This window comes from Nothoprocta perdicaria, unplaced genomic scaffold (genome assembly GCF_003342845.1).
Source record: "Nothoprocta perdicaria isolate Ctin4 unplaced genomic scaffold, notPer1 scaffold_263, whole genome shotgun sequence".
NCBI lineage: Eukaryota > Metazoa > Chordata > Aves > Tinamiformes > Tinamidae > Nothoprocta > Nothoprocta perdicaria.
In genome coordinates, this window is record NW_020455492.1 from 773,662 (window position 1) to 792,879 (window position 19,218).

Sequence of the window (19,218 nt, forward strand, 5' to 3'; positions counted from 1 at the left end):
CCAGGAAGACTAAACTCGCCCCCAAACGTAATTTACAYGTGTTTGGAGTAAAGCAATTTGCAAAAGTGTCCACATGTGGATTAACAAAATAAACATAGGTGTATTACAACATATTTATATCTACTGCTGGTCTTTGGATTCTACAGCTGAGTTGTTATTAGAAGAATTACAGGATTCAACAGCAGGTATACAATATAAAAGCATTTATTAACGTTCATGAAACAGAATATGGCTTTAGAAAAACCCTCCTGGGTTCCTGTTGAACTCTTCTCCTTTGCCCGAGAAGTAGAATCAGTCTCTCTCACAGGAGTTCGTGAAAAATTTTGAATAAAATGTTTAACCCAAATGYAACCATCTTACAAGAATGAAGTGTGAACTCTGGGCAACAGAAGTCAATCAGCATATGGAAATATAACCCTGCCTCTATGTACAAATAAAGAAAAACCCAAAGAGTGGCAGAGATTTTATCTCTACTATTAGAACTTTTAAAAACTTGAGTTTTTACATAAAACATTTGCTGGGTGTAAACATTATACTGCATAAAACACAGCAAAAGAAACTCAACTGCATTCATCACTTAAAGTTCCTGTGAATTCATCAACTGATGCAAAAGAACATTTCCAAGAAAGCACACTTGAGCAGAAAGAAATATATAGTTTTAAATCTATATGCAGCTTTTCAAAAATACTTTTTAATTTTAGCAAAGCCATTTTTCAAAAGCTATTCTAATGTCAAGCTTAAAGAAAAAAATCTGCCTTTGTCAAAATAATTTGCAAACTTTATTGGATTTTTAGAAGTCTGATTACAGGACAAAACATGCATTAAGCATTTTACTAAAATTCCAAAAACATAATTCCAGAGTCATTATATTCAAAGGATCATGTCCATAATAAATACCTGCAGCTTAAAAGCAGCTTGGAATTTTTAAGTTTTAGTATCTGAAAAAGGCAAATGCTCTATGCTGTTCTTAAAATTCTGACATTACATTGCAATTGTTAAAGCAAGGAACAGCTCAACTGAAGACTACAGAAAATCCTTGTCTTCTCAGGAGGTCTGCACTTCCCTATACAATAGCACTCTGGAAACTGCACTTCACCAAAGCTCTGCCAGTTGGCTCCTGTTTCAAACATACTCTGCCTTGTAACATTCTTCGGAGGATTAAAACATAATTGATTCTGGCAGCAGGCAGGGTCAGCATGATGTGCAGGGGGCTGCCAGTGCACACGGGGCCCTTACATATAGAGATCTTTTCTCTGTTCAAAATGAAGAAAAAAAAAAACAAGTGGGAGGTGCGGAGAACAGTGAAACAGCGAAATACAAAATGACCGAGAATCACAAACCATTTTTTGAGTCTGATTTTTTCAACAACTGCATATGCACATAAAAGACTTCAAATTAGGACTGTGGCAGAACTGCAGAATTGCTAAAGCAATTCACRTATTCCTATTTCCATAAAAAAAGAAGCTACAGTTATATACATCCTTCTAAGTATTCAGAATATTGCAAGTTGTATTCTAGAGCCACTRATATCAGTCTGAAAGTGATGGAGAACGGATCGATCGTGCACTTGCTGGACTGTTAGAGAAAGAAAAGGGATCCTTTTCCTTTTCCTTGCTGTCATGTTTATGTTTATGCTTATGCTTATGCTTGTGTTTCTTCTTCTTTTTCTTGTGCTCATGGTGGTGGTGGTGATGGTGATCACTGTGTTTTGAGGAGTTCGACTCTTTACTGAATACCGAGAGGGGAGCTGCCACGACTGGATGCATAGTTATCTCTCCTGAAGACTGTTCTTTACCTAAGAAAATGATAGAAAGGGATTAATAAATTATTAATTTGTGTAATTTTCAAGCTGAAGACGTTCAAAATGTCTCTCAAACATTTTAGCCTACATTAAAGTTTATTCAAAGTTTTGTTCTTAAATGAAAAKAAAAACCCAAAGGCAGTTATCGACCTCCATGAGCATGGATTGCACACGACTACTCTGATATTATRTGAGCTCAATATCTGTATCTGGTGGAGAGAAAATTTGATCCATAGCCTCTCRTTTCCTGAGCTGCTCTCTCATTCTCCTTTTGGCTCATTAAATATCTCATTATTTCACATAAACTGCAATAGCTTCAACAGCTGGGATTAAATGGAAATGATCTAAGAATAGCATAATTAATCAGGGTAAACACTTGAAATGTTTGTTGAGTTTGTTTAGGCAGAAATTAAATATTCCAGGTAAGTGCTTCAACTACTATGCAAGCACATCAGAGCACCAGATTTCTCAAGGCAATTCTTCCTCAAAAGTTTTTACCTGAGCAGATTTTCCTCCCAGCAATCTGATTTTTTCCCCCTTCATCTTTTTTTTTTTTTTTTTTTTTTTTAGGGAATATCCGTATTCAAGAGCAAGGAAACCTGTTCTATGCCATCAAATACCATTTTTTTCCAATATGCTTTTTAAAATGTCTTATTTTAAGATTGTGAACAATTCTGCTGTGGTAATGCCTTATTCCTGAAAGTCGGAGCCAACTCACTTTAGAATGACAAACAAGCACCAAGGAAGATTTCTGTGCAATGTATCCAGCTTATCCAAAATAAGATTAAGAAGCAATCACTTTACATATACAAGGAAGTTTTTATACAATAGTTCGTTTTGAAATAGAGCTGAAGGAAACAACATAKTGTATCTGTCAGCAAAATTTAAAATTCAGAATAGAAATAAAAYACATTCTTCATAGTAAAGGCTAATCAACCATTTACTATGGGACAGGGTAGAATCTACTGAAAATCATCAGAATCAAAAGTGATCCCTTTGTAAAAACATGCACGTGYTCAAAATCTGAGCACAGTGCAACATAAAATTCTGCTAATGTTATAAAGGAGATCAGCATAGAGTACAACAGTCTCTTAAACTTAACATGTCTGAAAAAAGTTTAATTCTGAATTCATCAGGATGATCTAGCAATGAGTGCATGTTAGCAATGCAAACATTTCTCATTAGAATTCACAAGGCCTTCACTTTTTGATGTATGTTACAGCAGATATAAGATAGGCACACACAGCCAGGCTTTGGCTTGCTGAATTCAATGCAAAGTTACCACATCTGCTTGGCATCTGCTCTCACCTACAGCAGCTCACAACACCACGGGCAGCAAGCAGAATGGCAGGAGAGGGCTTCCCTCTTTAACCARTTCTAGTTAGATTTCTCTTAGGGAACTTCTACCCATACCAAAACCTACCCTCGTAACCTGAGGGCACTCCTCTAAAGCAAGCAACTTTTAAACAAATAGGATTTTATTCTTTGAATAAGCAACAAGCAGGTTATAAGCAGCCCCCATTAGGTAGAAGACTACTGTGGAAGAGCTCACCTTGACTGGGGCATTAGAAAAGAAACACCTGGAAGTCTCTACGTTTTAAAAAAAAGTTAGCCCATGTTAAGTGGTATAAGGTATGGGCCGATGCAGCAGTAGCCCCGAGTACATGTCCCTGAGTACTAGGGACGCAGGCCTTGGTGATGCTGCAGCCCTCACTTTCCGAGGCTTGTGCCCACCTCCTCCTGTTGACTATTCCACCAGCTCTGCTCATTCACCATCTACCAAAATCRTTTCTTATTTCAGCTGGGTTACCAAAACCTACTCTTGAAAGAATTTCAGTTAAATCATGTTGGTTGCWGCAAGTTTTGGAGCAAATGCACTAGTTGAAGTCAACAGGACCGAGGGAGTACTGATGAACACCTAGAAACTGAAACGGGCAGGAATGGTCAGGAAGAGGGCAAAGCAATCCAAGCATAACTCAGAGGTTACTGGCACAGTGGTAATATGCTACAATGGCAGCAAGGAATGAGAAAGTGTCTTTATAAAAATCTATTTTTACTAAAACAATAGTAAGCACAATTTTTTCCATAGAACTCACTGACAGCAGGAGTTTTGCTTTTTAAATGCAAAACCAGCCACTACCCAGAGCATACCTTCACACTGCCAAAGAGCCCTCTGAAACTAGCACTCTAATATACAGATTACGGACGATGCCTCGGAATGGATGTATCCACACCAAGCACCACGTTCAGCAGCGACACACACCCCTCTGTAAAAGCTCTGCAAAACATCTCACAGATTCACATCTGTAAAACCTGCCATCGAAAAGAAGGGGTGTTAAAGTGGCAGAACATTTCTTCTACATAATTTCTTTTTAATTAATAGCTACTCAAGACTTGTGCCAGGAACCTGCCGGCTAGAAAAGCCCGCCTAAATGGGAATCACTTCAAAGGGCCTTAGTATCTCACTCCCATCAACAGGGGGGAAAGGGCTGCCCGGAGACTCAAAGCATTCCCTTTCCCTGCAGGGAAGCCACTTCCTCTGGCGCAGGGAGTGAGGATGGAGCCCGGGTTTCTCAAATAATAGCAGAGCCCAATAAATAGTGGGCGAGCCCAGGAGCTCCCTTCTGAAGTGGCTAGCGGCATTCCTTGGAACACCAGGCACAAATGTACAGCTGCCCGCTTGGCTCTCCTCCTGGTCTGCATGCACGGGATCCAATGCAACTATGGCTTTCCAGCTAGTTGGGAGGGGGATTTAAATGCGACAGGATTGGCTAAGCCATGGGGGAAAAAGCAGGACCTTGGTGCACAAATATCCTAAGCATGGTGCAAAATAATAAAACATCAAGTCCTCAGATTATAAACTTACTTATGGAATAAAAGTGTTGTATACCTTAATAAGTTTTCAAGTATTTTTTTTCTGCAAATAAAAATTGCTCTCAAGTGATGAAAACATCTTCCTCAATTGTTTAAGTATTTTTCCTTTCCTTTTTTTGGTGCATGAACATCGAATATACAGTGGTGGGTAGAGTCTTCTAGGTAATTTACTTGGTATTGAACCTTTTCAGTTGTTAAGCTACAACTTGAGAGCTCAATGTGCAAACAAGCTCTCAAAAGATCTTCCAACTAGTGTCTCCCATGGTTCTGATTTTGTGTGGGTAGGGTGGGACACCACAGACTCACAGTCTCTGTTTCTTTGCATTTACAATCTATTTAAAACTGCTGGCTCAAGCAGGACTTTTCCAAATTGACACTTGCTAAAAATGACTCAATTTGCACCTGATTTACTCAATCGTCACAGAGGGAGCAATTAACTTTGCAAATCAGAGGAAATCACTGGGCCAGAGTCTGCAGCTGAGGAGAGGCCGGCGTCCAAGCACAGGGACCAGGCTGGCTGCTGGGAAGAGCCCCAGCACACACGAGGTAGCACTTAGCAAACCTCCTGCAGAACCCAAGCAGGACTTGCTAACGAGAAAAATCATTTATTCTCTTTGCCCAACAGCTGGCCTGCAGCTCTGGCCAGTGTTTTCTCTGAAGACCATACACCGAGAAAGCTGCAAAGATCTTGAAAGCTGTTTTCTCCAGTGTCCTGCTTCTCCTTATTTCCACTCTTCTCTTTCAATGTTACCCTAGAAAGATGTCAGACTTTGGGTCTGAGGCTGCATGTGTGCATCTGCTGAAACATCCATGAAATCCACACAAGGAAGTCACCAAGTGTAACTAATCTCCAGTTTCCAGGATGCCAAYGTCTTGGTCATGTGGCTTAAACAGACTTTTCAAATTGTTTATTTACAATGCCAGCTTTCCATCTAGCAGAGTATGGTCTAGTTTTCATTTAAAAAAAAAAAGGAAAAGAGAAAAGTTTTTCTGAAGAGTAACGAATCAGTTAATTTTGTTTAAACATATATTTTTAACAAATTGCAGATTTGCTTGACTTCATAAAATTCTTCAGTGAGATTTATAACCAGATAGACAAGAACTTGCCCCTTTCCCCTGCTAAAATGATTTTAAAATAACTGACAATTGTTTTAGTTTTGTCTTTAATTTCATTGAACAACTATATTGCTTTGCCCCTGCATTAAAACACTCGCTTARCTATTGTATTGGCTCGACTGTATTTACTTTAATATTCTGGAAAGTTTACAAGAGAAGAGAACTTTTCACTGAGTAAGTCAATTCAGAGCACTTTGKGGCTCTGATAGTTATTAGGCAGCTCACTTGAAAAAGTTAACTGTATCTGGCTTCTGGGTTAGACAGTGAACAGTCACTTCTCCCAGASAGACAGAGCTACAACATTATGTTGTTTTTACTAAATAGAATAGCTGAGATTCTGCAGCCAAACTCTGATTCACTTTAATGTTCCTTCATTTATGCTGTGACTTTATCTACGGGATTTATATTTGTATTAAAGCTGCTTTCATGCACTTCAGAATAAAAAATTTGAATACACCCTTCTTTATGAAGCATAAAATTAACCACATACTATTTCAGCATGGCAAAATTAGCTACAGAACCTCAAAACCTAGGAGTTACCAGTTTGGAAGCAGTTATATTTTAGGTAACAAAGTCAACATGAGTATAATGGGTACTATCAAACAGATAATATATTGTGTTATTGAAGAGAAGTCTAAGAGAACTGTTCTAACAACTTTTATCCATCTTAAAAAGTAAAGCTAAGCCCCACCACTGGTATCCCAGAARCAAGAGATACCCGTGTTCTTGTAGCTGCCTTGGATAACTCAGTTCCACTGCAGAGGACTGGACGTTTTCCACGTGGTCCAGACTGAATCCCCTTCAACCACCACACTTGAAGTGCTGAGGTTTGCATCACATGCTCAAAGCCAGGAAAGCAACTTAATGCATAAAGAGAACATCTCCACATTTACCTGCACACTCTTAGCACKTTTTCAATGTATTTTTACCTAATGTTTTTTTTTAAAATTTACTTTTTTGGCAGGAAAAAAAAAGACAAGAGAGGACTGGATGCCATTTTGGCTCCTGAGGTACCAAAAGTGGTTGGCAAAGGTCTAACAAATTATCAGGGATGATTTGTCGAGCCACAACAACATACAACTTCACTGGCAGATCATATGGTGCTATAGCTAAGTATTTACAACAGCCAGGCATTTGCTTTTGTAAGGAGAAAAAAAGGGGCCTAACTAATATATACTGATATACACAGGSTAAGTTTTACAGAGGTTTATTTTGAAGTACCACTGTGCTTTAAGATCAGGAAATATTACGGTAGTTCACATTAATCTTCCATTTTCACTGAAGTCCCTTGAACAACGCAGGATACTCACGTTACAGTCCAACGCAAAGTGTGAAACCCACAGCTTATGATAGAAGCCATATAACATCTGATCCTGAGATTCTTTTGATTTAAAACAGAGCAGGGAGCACAGTCACTCACTGCTTCCGATGATTTGGCAGGAAGTAAAAACCTGTCCTCGTTTAGACATGACCTTGCATGGCTTCAAAGGCTCAGAAGAGGCTACCATGCCTGGTTCTTGCAGCAGACTGTTCAGAGCAGCACAGGAACCTTCTTCAGACAGTTCACACCTGCTCTTTGTCTTTAATAACTTCTTGCAAAAAATGTTCAGAATCCCTCATAACTACCAGAGCCCAYCATTTCCTTATCGTAGACAGGATGCGTTAGTAACTTTTGAAACTTTTTTTCTATGTGAACAACTATGAAAAGGGGATTTAATTATAGTACCAAAACCTGCAATCCTGATGGAGTAGTAGCACAAGGCTTCATTTATTACCCTCGAAGCAAATCTCAACACTAACCTAACCATCCACGAGCAAAAGTGTACAGAAAAGAAAAGTATTTAAGGAAAACTAAAATTGTCCTGGTTTTCTGCRGGTCACATCAATTTGAACAATTCAAGTTATCATCCTATGAGGGCGGAGGAATAACGCACAGATAGAGCAGCACTTGGAGCCAGCTCGAGCTTCCTCTCTGCAGCTGCTCCTCGCAGGCTGTGCTTGGCTAATGACCTCAGGCCACATGTGACACGTGGGGATGTGACCCACAGCTGTGAGGCGAGAGCTAAGTAGGGACCAAGAGCTCCCCGCATCCCAAGCAGGAGCCGCAGAGCTAGGACAAACAAACATCCAGAACTGCCCGTATCTCTGCGCCATGTGCACGCAGGGCYGCTGTCCTGGTCCTTCCTGCTCTAACTCCAGGTTTCTGAGGGTGTTCAGGAAACACTACAAGTGCTTTGTTTTGCAAAGGAGTAAACAATTTTATTTATACACACACTGTGATTTTTCCCCATCTCTGTGGCATCTCTTTTCAGCAGTGTTCTATTTCCTGAAGGTTAAATTGTCTTTCTTTACTCTGTCTGAAATCCATACGTCCCTGCTTCTATCCGAGACGGTCCAAGTAAGAAACAGGTGAAATTTGAGAAGCAAAGAGAACATCTGAAAGGGAACTGCTTCTAACTGCACAAACCAAAGAAAATGAAATTAATCTAATGCTTTTCAAAACAACACTTTTCAAAGGCTTCTTTCTGTTTAAAATGAGATCTGTGGCAAAAGTAACACTTGTCTCATTTGTGACCYAGGGAAGAGAACGTATTCCCCTATGACGAATGCCCAACAGTGCAGGTGAGGAGGTCATCCAGCACACAAGCAACCTCAAAGTAGCTTTCCGACTGCTGTACAGCTACAAAAATCCACCAAAGCAGCAGCAGAGTGGCCAGCGCTCTACACTGAACCAGGCTTTACCCATTCTGMACTGCAGAGCAAACTTAATACGCAAGAGTCCTGGAGCGCACGGCTCGCTTACAGAACGTCCCGTAAGTCCTATTTGTAAGGATTTGGCAGAGCCTTGTTTATGACTTGATATCCCATAGTGTGTGTAAATTGAGTGAAGAAATTCATTGCAAAATATCATGTAAGAGTTATAAATACTAATCCTCAGCGGAGCAGCTTCACATTTGCATGCCCCAAATATGTCATTCTTTGCCTTAACAGAAAACGTGACCCTAACACTGAGGGCAAAATTCAAAGCAGCTCAAGGAGGTTTAAAGCAAAATTTGTGGGCACTTCTGCCCCAAAGCTCACGARAGCAACCTATAAACCCCCTCCCCTTGTATTCTGCTTAGATGCCTCCGATTTAGGCAAAATTTCGGAGCTGGGCAGCCCATGTGGTTGTGCAGGCACATATGATTAACCCAAGGCCATCTGGACTCCAGAAACGAGACCTCCCTGTGTTTTATGTCCCCATATGAACTTAATTTGTTAGCTGAGCAGTGACAGCAGTTACCTTTTATTAAAAAAAAAAAAAAAAAAAAAGCTCAGCGGTCAGAGCATCTGCCAAGGAAGCAGAAACCTAAGCTGCAGGCCCTAGGGGAGTATGAACCTAGAGCGCCCACATGCGCAGCCCGAGGCACCGGGCCCTGCGGGACCTTTGCGGCAGGACCCGCCAGGAGCGGCTGCGTCRGGGCCCCTGCACTGGGGTCTGCAGGGTCCCAGCTGCCCCRCAGGGTCCCGGTTGCCCCRCACTGGGGCCTGCAGGGTCCCAGCTGCCCCRCAGGGTCCCGGTTGCCCCRCACTGGGGCCTGCAGGGTCCCAGCTGCCCCRCAGGGTCCCGGTTGCCCCGCACTGGGGCCTGCAGGGTCCCAGCTGCCCCGCAGGGTCCCGGTTGCCCCGCACTGGGGCCTGCAGGGTCCCAGCTGCCTCGTGATGAGGACGGCGATTGCGGCCCAGCGCCGCGGCTCCCGCCAAGGCCCCCATGCGCTTTCGTTTGAGCCCTCACTGGGCAGGAACAGCAGAACAAGCGCGAGGAGACGCGCTCCGAGCCCTTCTTTGAGGGCCAAGCACTTAGCTGCTCCGTACTGCAATAACACAGCTTCCAACCCCTGCTTTGGATGCRGAGCCAAGAGCTCCCAAACCGCTCCGCGGTTGCGCTGCCTCAGCTGAGCCCCGCTGCCACTTTCGGCAACGAATTTAAGAAACACGGTTAAAAAACTTGGAGAAACTAGAAGCCAATTACTGGATTTCTCTGCTAGTGACAGATATGTAAAGTGGATGGAAGTTTATTCATGAAATTCAGCCTGCTTTAAGGCTTCTGAGAAATGTTCCCGCACAAAACATTCTATCAAATATTTAAAGACAAGACTATTAAAGTAACAAAATAAAAAAGTGCTGGATATGAAACCAAAGATGCAACCTTTTCAACTCTGCATCCCCTAGGCATCCCTGAAACTTATACATTTTTTAACTACTGACGTTAAACTACAAATTATTAGGATTATAGACTTTACTCAAATAGCCTTGCTATTTTTTAAAGTTTATCTTCAAAATTATTATTTTTAAGACAAAATCACCTTTACCTAATTGCTTATGGGTTTCTATTCTGGTTTTACTTTATTTTATTAATTTCTTAGCTTTTTAGTTTCATAACCATGCTATATACTTGCCTTAAATATGTATCAAAATCCAAAATATGTACACTTATCTACAAATACATTAAAAGCTAAGGAAATATCTTTCTGCATCCTTTACATACTTACTTCTATTCAGGCAAAATTTAACACTTACAATATTGCATTTACAGGAATAAAGAGTACAAAAAAAATCACACAATTGAATTAGTTGAAAAATCCATGTTTTTACTCATACCTGGTGTTGACGGTCTCTCCAACATATTCAAATGATGATAAATAAAGGCTTGACTGTCATGAACTGTGTCCATATCAATTTCCTCCTCTTCTTGAGGGTTTGAGAACTAAGATATCRGGAAAAAGAAATAAACAGATGCTAATAATGAATTTTAAAGCTATCACTAAGCAGAAGTTAAGTTAGTTTGTTTTTGAGGGTGGTCAGAGGGAAAGGAATTGATATCTACCACTGCAAAGGAACAAAAACTCAACAAAATTAAAAAGGGTCAGTGTCCTTCCTCCTAATTCTTTCTAATTTACCGTGAAGCCGTGTGAACAAGAGCACCAACTGTCAACTTCAGTTCTTGCCAGCCAATGGAGAATCTGATGGGAAATGATTTTGCCAAAGTAAGCGTAACGGCTACTGTACACACACACACAGCGTGTCTTTTGTTTGAACATCGCTTTAAGAGAAGGCAACAGAAGCCACTGCTGTTATTCTGAATGTCCTAAATATTGTGCAAGTTGAATTTCCATTTCTTACTCTGATTTTGAGTTTGACTTTACTGTCTTCATTCTTCTCTAGTATTTGCCCTGGCTCCAAGGGAGACCCGAGTGGCATATCAGCCTTCCTCTTCACCCCCTGCTGATGACCAGAAATGCTGGATGCTGTTTCCTTAACAAGATGATCATCCTCCTGAAGCAGCATTAAAAGATCAAAATTAGAAGAAAGCAAAATCCATGTTTCAGCCTACAAGAGACCTGACAGCTGAAAACACTTTTGAATAAATGGGCGATTTGAACAAAGTTTTCCCTGTAGTTCTGGGAAAAAGGTATTTTCTCAGCCCTGTATGGATTAGTGCCAGCCTTTCCTACCAACATAGTTTCTCTTCACTTCTGTCCCTGCTCCCTCTGCATATCTAGCATTGGCATCTTTTCTGTCCCTGCTCACAATCATGGTACTGTTGGGGTCCAACAGCATTTGCTGCCTCTGAATAGTCTTTCTATAAATCTGTGCCTTGCTGACTCTCCTCTATCCACATCACTGCTGAAAAACTGTGATAGCTCCTGATCTACACACTGGATTTAGGTAATATCAATTTTGAATTAGCTTTAAAAAAAAATAATGCTGACTTTGCTGAATAAAAATCATAACCAATTATAATATGCTATTCATTTCCTGATACCACAACAGCATTTATTTTGAAAAGTTACTGTTTGGCACATTATTGTCTAGAATAACTACAAAACAGAATTAAAGGAATGTAAAAGTAACAGGAGAGTCTAACACATTACCCAAAGAGCCATTAAAAAKAGGAGACAGGTGTTCCAACTTGCTCAACACAGAATATGGGAGAGAAAGGCCCCACGGAGGCAAACATTACGAAAAGCCCCTTGAAAGCCAGACAAGAGCCCTACTGCAGCCTCTCAAGGGCACATGCTGCTCGGCTGGGCTGCACAGGAGAGCTCAAGCTCCTCAAGCTCTTGCCATGAGTCATTGGAACTTACCTTTATGAAGTGGGTGACTTTCAAACTTTCACCATCACAACAGTACACCTAACACTAATTTTTAACTTGTTTATGTTCTCAGAATATACAGCCTGCATTACAGTATGCAGTTAATCTGATTTATTCTATAACTTCTTAATTCTTTTAAGTGCATTTTTAATTCTTCCTCATTTCATCCCTATTAAACTCAGCACACTCTTGTGAAAGACTTTTGAGCAAATTTTGGCAAATGTGAAATGTAGCCTTCTCTGCAGAACAGAGATCAGCTGAAGAGAMGATACAAAGGATGAATCATGAACTGAGGTTAATATTAGAACATACTAATGCCRTATTTCCAGACTGCTGCTAAAAGCAACAGCCCGTTCCCTTCCTCATGCTCCTCCATCCTGGACCACCTGAAACATTTTGTGCAGCTACATGATAAACCCGATCCAGAAACAAGTATTTCCAGCAGGAAATACTTGTTCATTTTAAATAAATAAATAAATAAAGCTATTTTTCAACTAGGTCCTTCCCTGATCCTGCTCACTACAGAGGTCAAGAGAGTGGGGGATACAGAGGACAAGACAGTGAGAGAACATAAGAGGAAAAGAGGAAAATACCTTCTCTTTCTTTAACACTCAGGCTACCTCAATCAAGTTTCAATATTCACTGAATTGCAGCCTAAAATTCTGCGAACAAAATGTCTCCTGCTAGATAATTCTGATGCTTGTATGCAACAAATTAGGACTTTTTACATGTCCTGTAAATACACAGGATTGCTCTAAGGGGATCTCACTCCACCATCATTTTCTCCCTCTACTGGAAACAGGCTGCAAGGTATCATGATAACTTGCATGCTCAAATTTAAACTKATTTTATTCAGAAGTACACTAGCTTTAATTAAGATAACCCTTCCAAAAMAGTGGACAGAAACATTATAATCACATATTCATATTATTTTTCATCTGTATCAGATGATTTTTTTTGTAAAATTAAGAAAACTATTTATTATTCCCTTATATGTTGAGCTTCTCCATAATTAATCTTGCCCAAAGAGACTTTGTCTTGCAGCAGCTGCAGCCTTTTTGAAAGGCATGATCTGAACAGCCTTTAAAATCCATTTTCTAACTACACTGTAGATTATGCAACAGGACAGATAAGCCAGAAAGCTGTCAACTTTAGTATATGTTTCTCTTCAGAAGCTGCTACAAATCCCTCAGAAGACCRTTCTAAGAAGGCAGATTCATTTGTTCAGTGAAAACATTTTTGAGTTCTGACTTTTCTATCTCTTAAAGTTGTTAAAAAAAAAGCACTGATAGGTATGTGAAAACACAATAAAATTAATGATAAAAGGTTTTGATTGCAAAAAAAAAAAGATCTGCATAACTTTCCTATGAGCAATATTCTTAATTTAATAAAAAAGTTTCCATCACAGCATCAAACATTTCTGTGAATCACTTCATGTCTCAGAGACAATACGGGGAAAAGTAAAGTTTTGTACAGGATGCAAATGATGAAACTGGGGAAAAAAGAACAAGCAAAAAGTTTGCATGCTCTAAGGAAAGCAGCTAACCCAAGACAAAGAAGCTATGGTACATGGCAGCTCTTCAAGCAGAAGGCGCAAAGGTAAAGTAAGAAGGTATAGAGCAAACTTAAATAAAGCAGGAGGAGTTTGGAGACGGTGCATAAGGAAATCAGCAACCAGTGCAAGGATGCAGAGCAGGCTGAGTGGGATGCGTGCAGATGGTTGGTGCTTACGGTGCTCTGAAATCCTACTGACTGTCCATGATTGTTTGCACTGGCCACTGGTTCCTGAGGATTTACCACCGATTCAGGAATAATCGTTGGATTGAGCACTGCTTTCTTTTCTTTGAGATTAAGAACAAGGCCAAGCTCCGGTAATGGTAAACACGAAGGTCTGCTGAGGCCAAAAAGRGTAAAGTAGAGGTCCACAGCACCACACCGTAACCTCCAGTCGTGAGACGTTCCTACAAACGAAGGGAGATTATTGTTAACATTGAGGAACTATCTTTACCTCCCCCAAATAAAACTACTAAAACCATCTAAAYGTGCACATATTTTGTGTAGCTCTTGAATTCACTTGTGAGATCCTGTTTTTAATGAACGCCTTAAATTACTTCGGCTGCAAGTTAGACAACATGTTTGACACAACAAGATTCAGTATCTAAATCCGAAAGTTGAGTGTCATAACAACATAATGAGAAATAAAGAGGGGGGGCGGGAATCACATTCATGTGTTTCATATTTAGAGTCTCACGTCAAGCTTTACTATAAGATATTAAACAGAATATTTTGTTACGAAGCTGGCCTCCCTCAAGCAGATTTAGTTACAGCTGCCTCTGTGTATTCCATGAGTATGACTGAAATCTATTTCTTCTGGAACCATCTGCCATCTTTGGAAACTGTGACCATTATCCATTTTCTGAATTAGCATAGAAGTATGAAATTATAACGTTTATCACAGTCCATTCTTTATGTTAYGCTTGTTTTAATTTAAAATACACCACTAGGCTTGAATCAGGCAGCTTTAAAACTGGTGGCTACTAAGTTGCCTCACATTAACATTTTTCCTAAGCACAGCAGAGTGCTACAGTTATCCCTCAGAGAAAATAAATCGAAACATTATGTCATCTTGATGGACTGAAATTTAAGTTCTTAAGGCCTCATGAAAAGTCTCATAAATAATTTGTTACATGTAAAAGAATGTAATATAAATAACGCTGCAAACACTCTTCTTCTAAAAGAGAGTGGGGGGGAGGAGGAAGCAAAAATAAACTCTGATGGGAACATCATAATTGTTTATTTCCTGTGCCTGACACTTGGCAAATCCTACAAAACTAAACTACTAGTAGTTCCCCACTTCAGCCCCTGGAGTGTAGCTGTAAACATTTAAATGCTAAGACTAATGATACACAGCGAAGAGACAGCCTCCAATGACCTAAAAGGCTCTATAAACGTTTATATGTAATCCATGTACTACTATACCAAATGTTAAAGGGCAGTTTATCTGGATGGCTTTAAACTGCTTTAGTAAGGAAGAGCAGGTCCATGGCAAAGCTGCAGATCCTTCTCTCATTGGGCTCTTCCCTAACCACACAAAGTAAATCATATTTTAGGCTTAAAATTAGTCTTATTTAAATTATCTGTAGGAATGTTATCCTTGCTCCTAATTCTCTCGGAGTTTAGCAAAAGAGGACAGGCTGYCTAATGTAAAGTGAGCTAGAAAGGTAACATGCCCCATTATTTAATGAAATGTCCAGAGCGAACATCTCTAAGAATCATATTATGTCAGTGCATCAAAAGCAAACGATGGTAGTAGGAAAGATAACTAAGAAAGCTCAGGAGGTTCATGATAGAGAACTTCAGAACTGACTTCAATTTCTAACCAGCAAACCTAAGAGTGCTCTTTGCATGTAAACCTGCATGTCTGCAGGCTTGGYAAGTTGAACTAATCTGCCACCACGGAAAATCAAACCAACCTGAATTCATCAGTTTCCAAAGCTGATCTACCAGAGCTTCATTACACAGAGGGGACTCCATGTTCTTTGTAAAAGGTGGATTCTTAGTCAGCATATCCAGAATTTTATGCCTAAAAGAGAAGTGAAAATAGGTCTTTTTTAATTAAATCCAAAGGAATATCCTACGAAGACCATGTTTATTCAGCATGCAGTAATTTTATAAACACTTTATTCAGATATAGGATTTCTTTCAAAATTTATAAATTGGWCTATCTTTAATCTTTTAGATCTTTYCTCTGTCCACAACACATGCACAAGTAAAGTAAAAGAAAGCAAAATGTTATTAAACACAGTTTCTTAATGGTTAGATACAAAATTGTAGGCTTTACTAGTTTATCACAGAATATAACAATCTTTTCTCATACTTGATAACTACAAAGAAGGAGCCATCATTGTAACTAATCTCCTATGGACACCAAATAATTCTTATGAGAAGTTAAAATGTTTAGGATTGTGATATAAAATGACAGGAAAGAAAACACTGTCTTCCATATCCTTCTAGAAAGGGGCACTGCCACCTCTGAAGCTATGTTTTGTAGAGGAGTTTTGCATTTAGCATCTTCTCCTACAACATTTACACGTTGAGCTGAAAGCAGATAGATTTTTTTCRCTTCTTTTAAACCTGGTCTTGGAAATATTTTATGAAGAATAATTATTTCTTCCATTAATTACTATTTTAAACCATCTTCTCTGTAGAGCCAATTTCTGTCTTGCTACCTTATAAATTTGGGACAAGAAAACTCTGAAAAATCTTTCTTCAGATGTTAATACATAGTGCTTAATCAAAACTCAAACAAACTCCTCCTGAAAGACATTTATAAATGAAAAATCCCTCTCCTTCCTAGACATTTGCTCTAGTGACTTTATCTACTTTCATTACAGACAATCTTGCAGTTAGACCAGCTAGAAAGTAAAAGCAACACTTTGAAACACAGTGTTGTAATGGTGGTCAGAAACAGAAAACACTGGAGAAAAGAACGATCAGGAATCTGCATGTTCAGAGGTTTCTAATGCATCAGTTGAAGTATCCAGCCACTCAAGGGCTTCAGTGGCTTTTCACTGGCTAAAGTTGAAAAAATAGGCAAATTAGAGGTTATACCACATTTTTTACTTTAGCCTTTCACCCCATCTACAGTCTAACAACTGTGTTACACTGCTTGCTAGCAAAGCTTACTGTATATCATATCTCAATGTTTGTCTTTTCTCAATATCACAAAATCTTTTTACTGTATGGAATATTAGATTGGTACAGGGCATTTGTCAGTATGAAATCTAACTTCAATCAATCACAAGAGATGAAAGAAGAATATATACACATAACACTAATTCATTTTTGAGATGTGAACCATGGAAAGATCCAAATAAGCTTTAATTTACATAAAATCACAAATCTCTATTTTGTATTTGCTAAGAAGTGTTAAGTAGTTAAGTATTTGATCTACAAATTTTTATTGCAAGAAAAAAAGGATCATTCTCCTCGCTTCGTTAGTGACTCACATAGTAATCCTGCTATTAGTAAAAATACCAGTTGTTCATTGACACACTAACCTTATGTAGGGAACAGGATCATTATGAACCATAGTGAGGAGCCACTGCAGCTCTTCATAGCTTCTGTCAACTGTAATGAAAAATAAAATAAAATACAAAATAAAAAAAAAAAAGATAAAATAAAATAGCTCTAAGTATACAGAAACTGGAATGGGTTTGATCAAAATGACCACAAATTCCTGAATTAAAACATGAAGAGGTTACAATTTCACAGCTAATTATAATAACAAGAAATTATGTTGTATTAATGATTATCTTTCTTTTACAAAGCAAAAAACTTTCAATATCAACACATTCAAGTATTCTTTCAACAAACTAAACCGTATTAAATCATAATATTTTCTGTAGGGAATATAAAGCATAGAATTTAAAAGCACAGAATATAAACCACAGGAATACGTGATAGATCCTTATCCATAAATAGCATAGAGAGAGGAGGWCTACAGGGCTCACCTAAATGGTAAACATACTCTTCTCTGCAGCCTTTTCTTTTCTTTCTTTCTTTTTTTTTTGAAACTGCATACTTAGATATTAAAATATATTTAAATTTGTTATCCTACACTTCTAAAACATTGTTTTAAATTAGGTAGTCAATCCTGTTTCTAGCTTACGTTATGTTACAAAAATCCCTTCATTGTCAGACTAACTACACATAAAAAAAGGAGTAGACAGCAATAATAATATTCATAAAATAATAATTTAATAATTTCCTATTTTGCCTTGTTTATTATCATTATTATAAGAGTCTGCAGCCATATTCTTGTTTCCTAAAAGCAATGAAAGTCTCTCTTAGGCTTTGCTTTCATGTAGAATTAGGGTTATATTAATCATTGCAGTAAAAAAAGTTCCAACTACATTTCTATTGCTTTCTTTCATAAACCCTAGGAAATATATAAAGAAATATATATATATTACTGATCTGGTGCATTTTCAATTCTAAATACTTTAAGCTCAACCTCCTGTCCTAGTTTCAGTCACTTATCAGTCAATAAAGCCCAAACACAACTTTTCCAGTCTAACCAAATCTCCTCCCTATTATTCCTTTCCTATTTCAATATGGCAAGCTGCTTTCAAAGGAGGAGGCAATTCAATTTAGAGTGAAATCAGGAGCATCAGCATCTGGAAATTATTCTGCAAACCGAAGTTACTCATTAGATTTATTTCTTTAATACTCTGGATAATTARCACAGATCATCTCTGGTTGGGCAGACAGTTAATCTACATTATAATGCTGTTCAGAAGGAGGTCCAGCAGGCAGCTCTGCCCTGCCTGCAAGCTGACAAGATCCAGCCTGGTTGAGCCCCACGACTGCACCCTGCCTTTACAAAGGGTGCTCACATCCTGCGCTGTGTAAATGACAGGTACCCAGTCCTGCTCAGCTCTGGAAGATGCCACAGCAAATTCCCATCTGTTCAACTCAGAATCCACAACCTGCAACTGGCCTTAAGTATCTGAGAAACCTCTTTTTAAAAAGCTGCTGCTTAGGAGATAGCTTAAGCACCAGCAGTCACTAAGTCCTTAAAAGTATGAATGCAAATTTGTTTTTCTTAGTGAGGTGAAATCTCAGAATGGTTGAGGTTGGAAGGGACCTCTAGAGATCATCTAGTCCAACCCCCTGCTCCAGCAGGGACACCCAGAGCACAGGGCAGCATCCAGGTGGGTCTGGAGACCTCCAGAGGAGACTCCACAGCCTCCCTGGGCAGCCTGTTCCAGGGCTCTGTCACCCTCACAGCAAAGAMGTTCTTCCTCACATGGAGAYGGAACTGCCRTGTTTCAGTTTATACCCATTGCCCCTTGTCCTATTGCCGGCCACCACTGAGAAGAGCTTGGCCCCATCTTCTTTACATTCTCCCCTCAGGTATTTGTAACTATTGATAAGATCCCCTCTCAATCTTTTCCTTTCCAGTTAAAACAGGGGAAAAATACCTAGCAAAATATTTCTACTCACAGTACATATCATATAGCTAATAAATAGGCTTAGACAGACATTATTTGGTTTCTACATAAGTTCGCAAATCTTTCTCAATCAATACAAGTACATTCATGTAGTAAAAATACACAGCATCTGTTAAAACATTAAATCCTAATGATGAAAAAAGATCTACAATTGTTTGGGCTTTTCATGGAAAGGATTTTAAGATGACTTTTGATTAGAGAATGAACAATCTATGTCATGAATCCTTTACTCTTACAYTGCTGTATAACAGAACCAAGAAATAGCATCTTTTCA

The 19,218-nt window shown here is 39.1% G+C and overlaps 1 protein-coding gene across 2 annotated transcripts in view; it reads right to left on the reverse strand.

Moving 5' to 3' along the window:
- Positions 1–941: 941 nt before the first annotated feature.
- Positions 942–19,218, reverse strand: part of TAF2 (TATA-box binding protein associated factor 2) — a 52,631-nt gene continuing 34,354 nt past the window's right edge. Inside the window, exons 21-26 of one of the 2 annotated variants that reach the window (XM_026040736.1) lie at positions 16,989–17,058; positions 15,402–15,511; positions 13,660–13,889; positions 10,955–11,107; positions 10,433–10,538; positions 942–1,795 (exon numbers count right to left, since the gene is read on the reverse strand). In XM_026040736.1, the coding sequence (XP_025896521.1) occupies positions 1,530–1,795; positions 10,433–10,538; positions 10,955–11,107; positions 13,660–13,889; positions 15,402–15,511; positions 16,989–17,058 (935 nt within the window). In that variant the 3' untranslated portion in view covers positions 942–1,529. The remainder of the gene's footprint in view (positions 1,796–10,432; positions 10,539–10,954; positions 11,108–13,659; positions 13,890–15,401; positions 15,512–16,988; positions 17,059–19,218) is intronic. The other variant, XM_026040735.1, reaches the window with a different exon arrangement.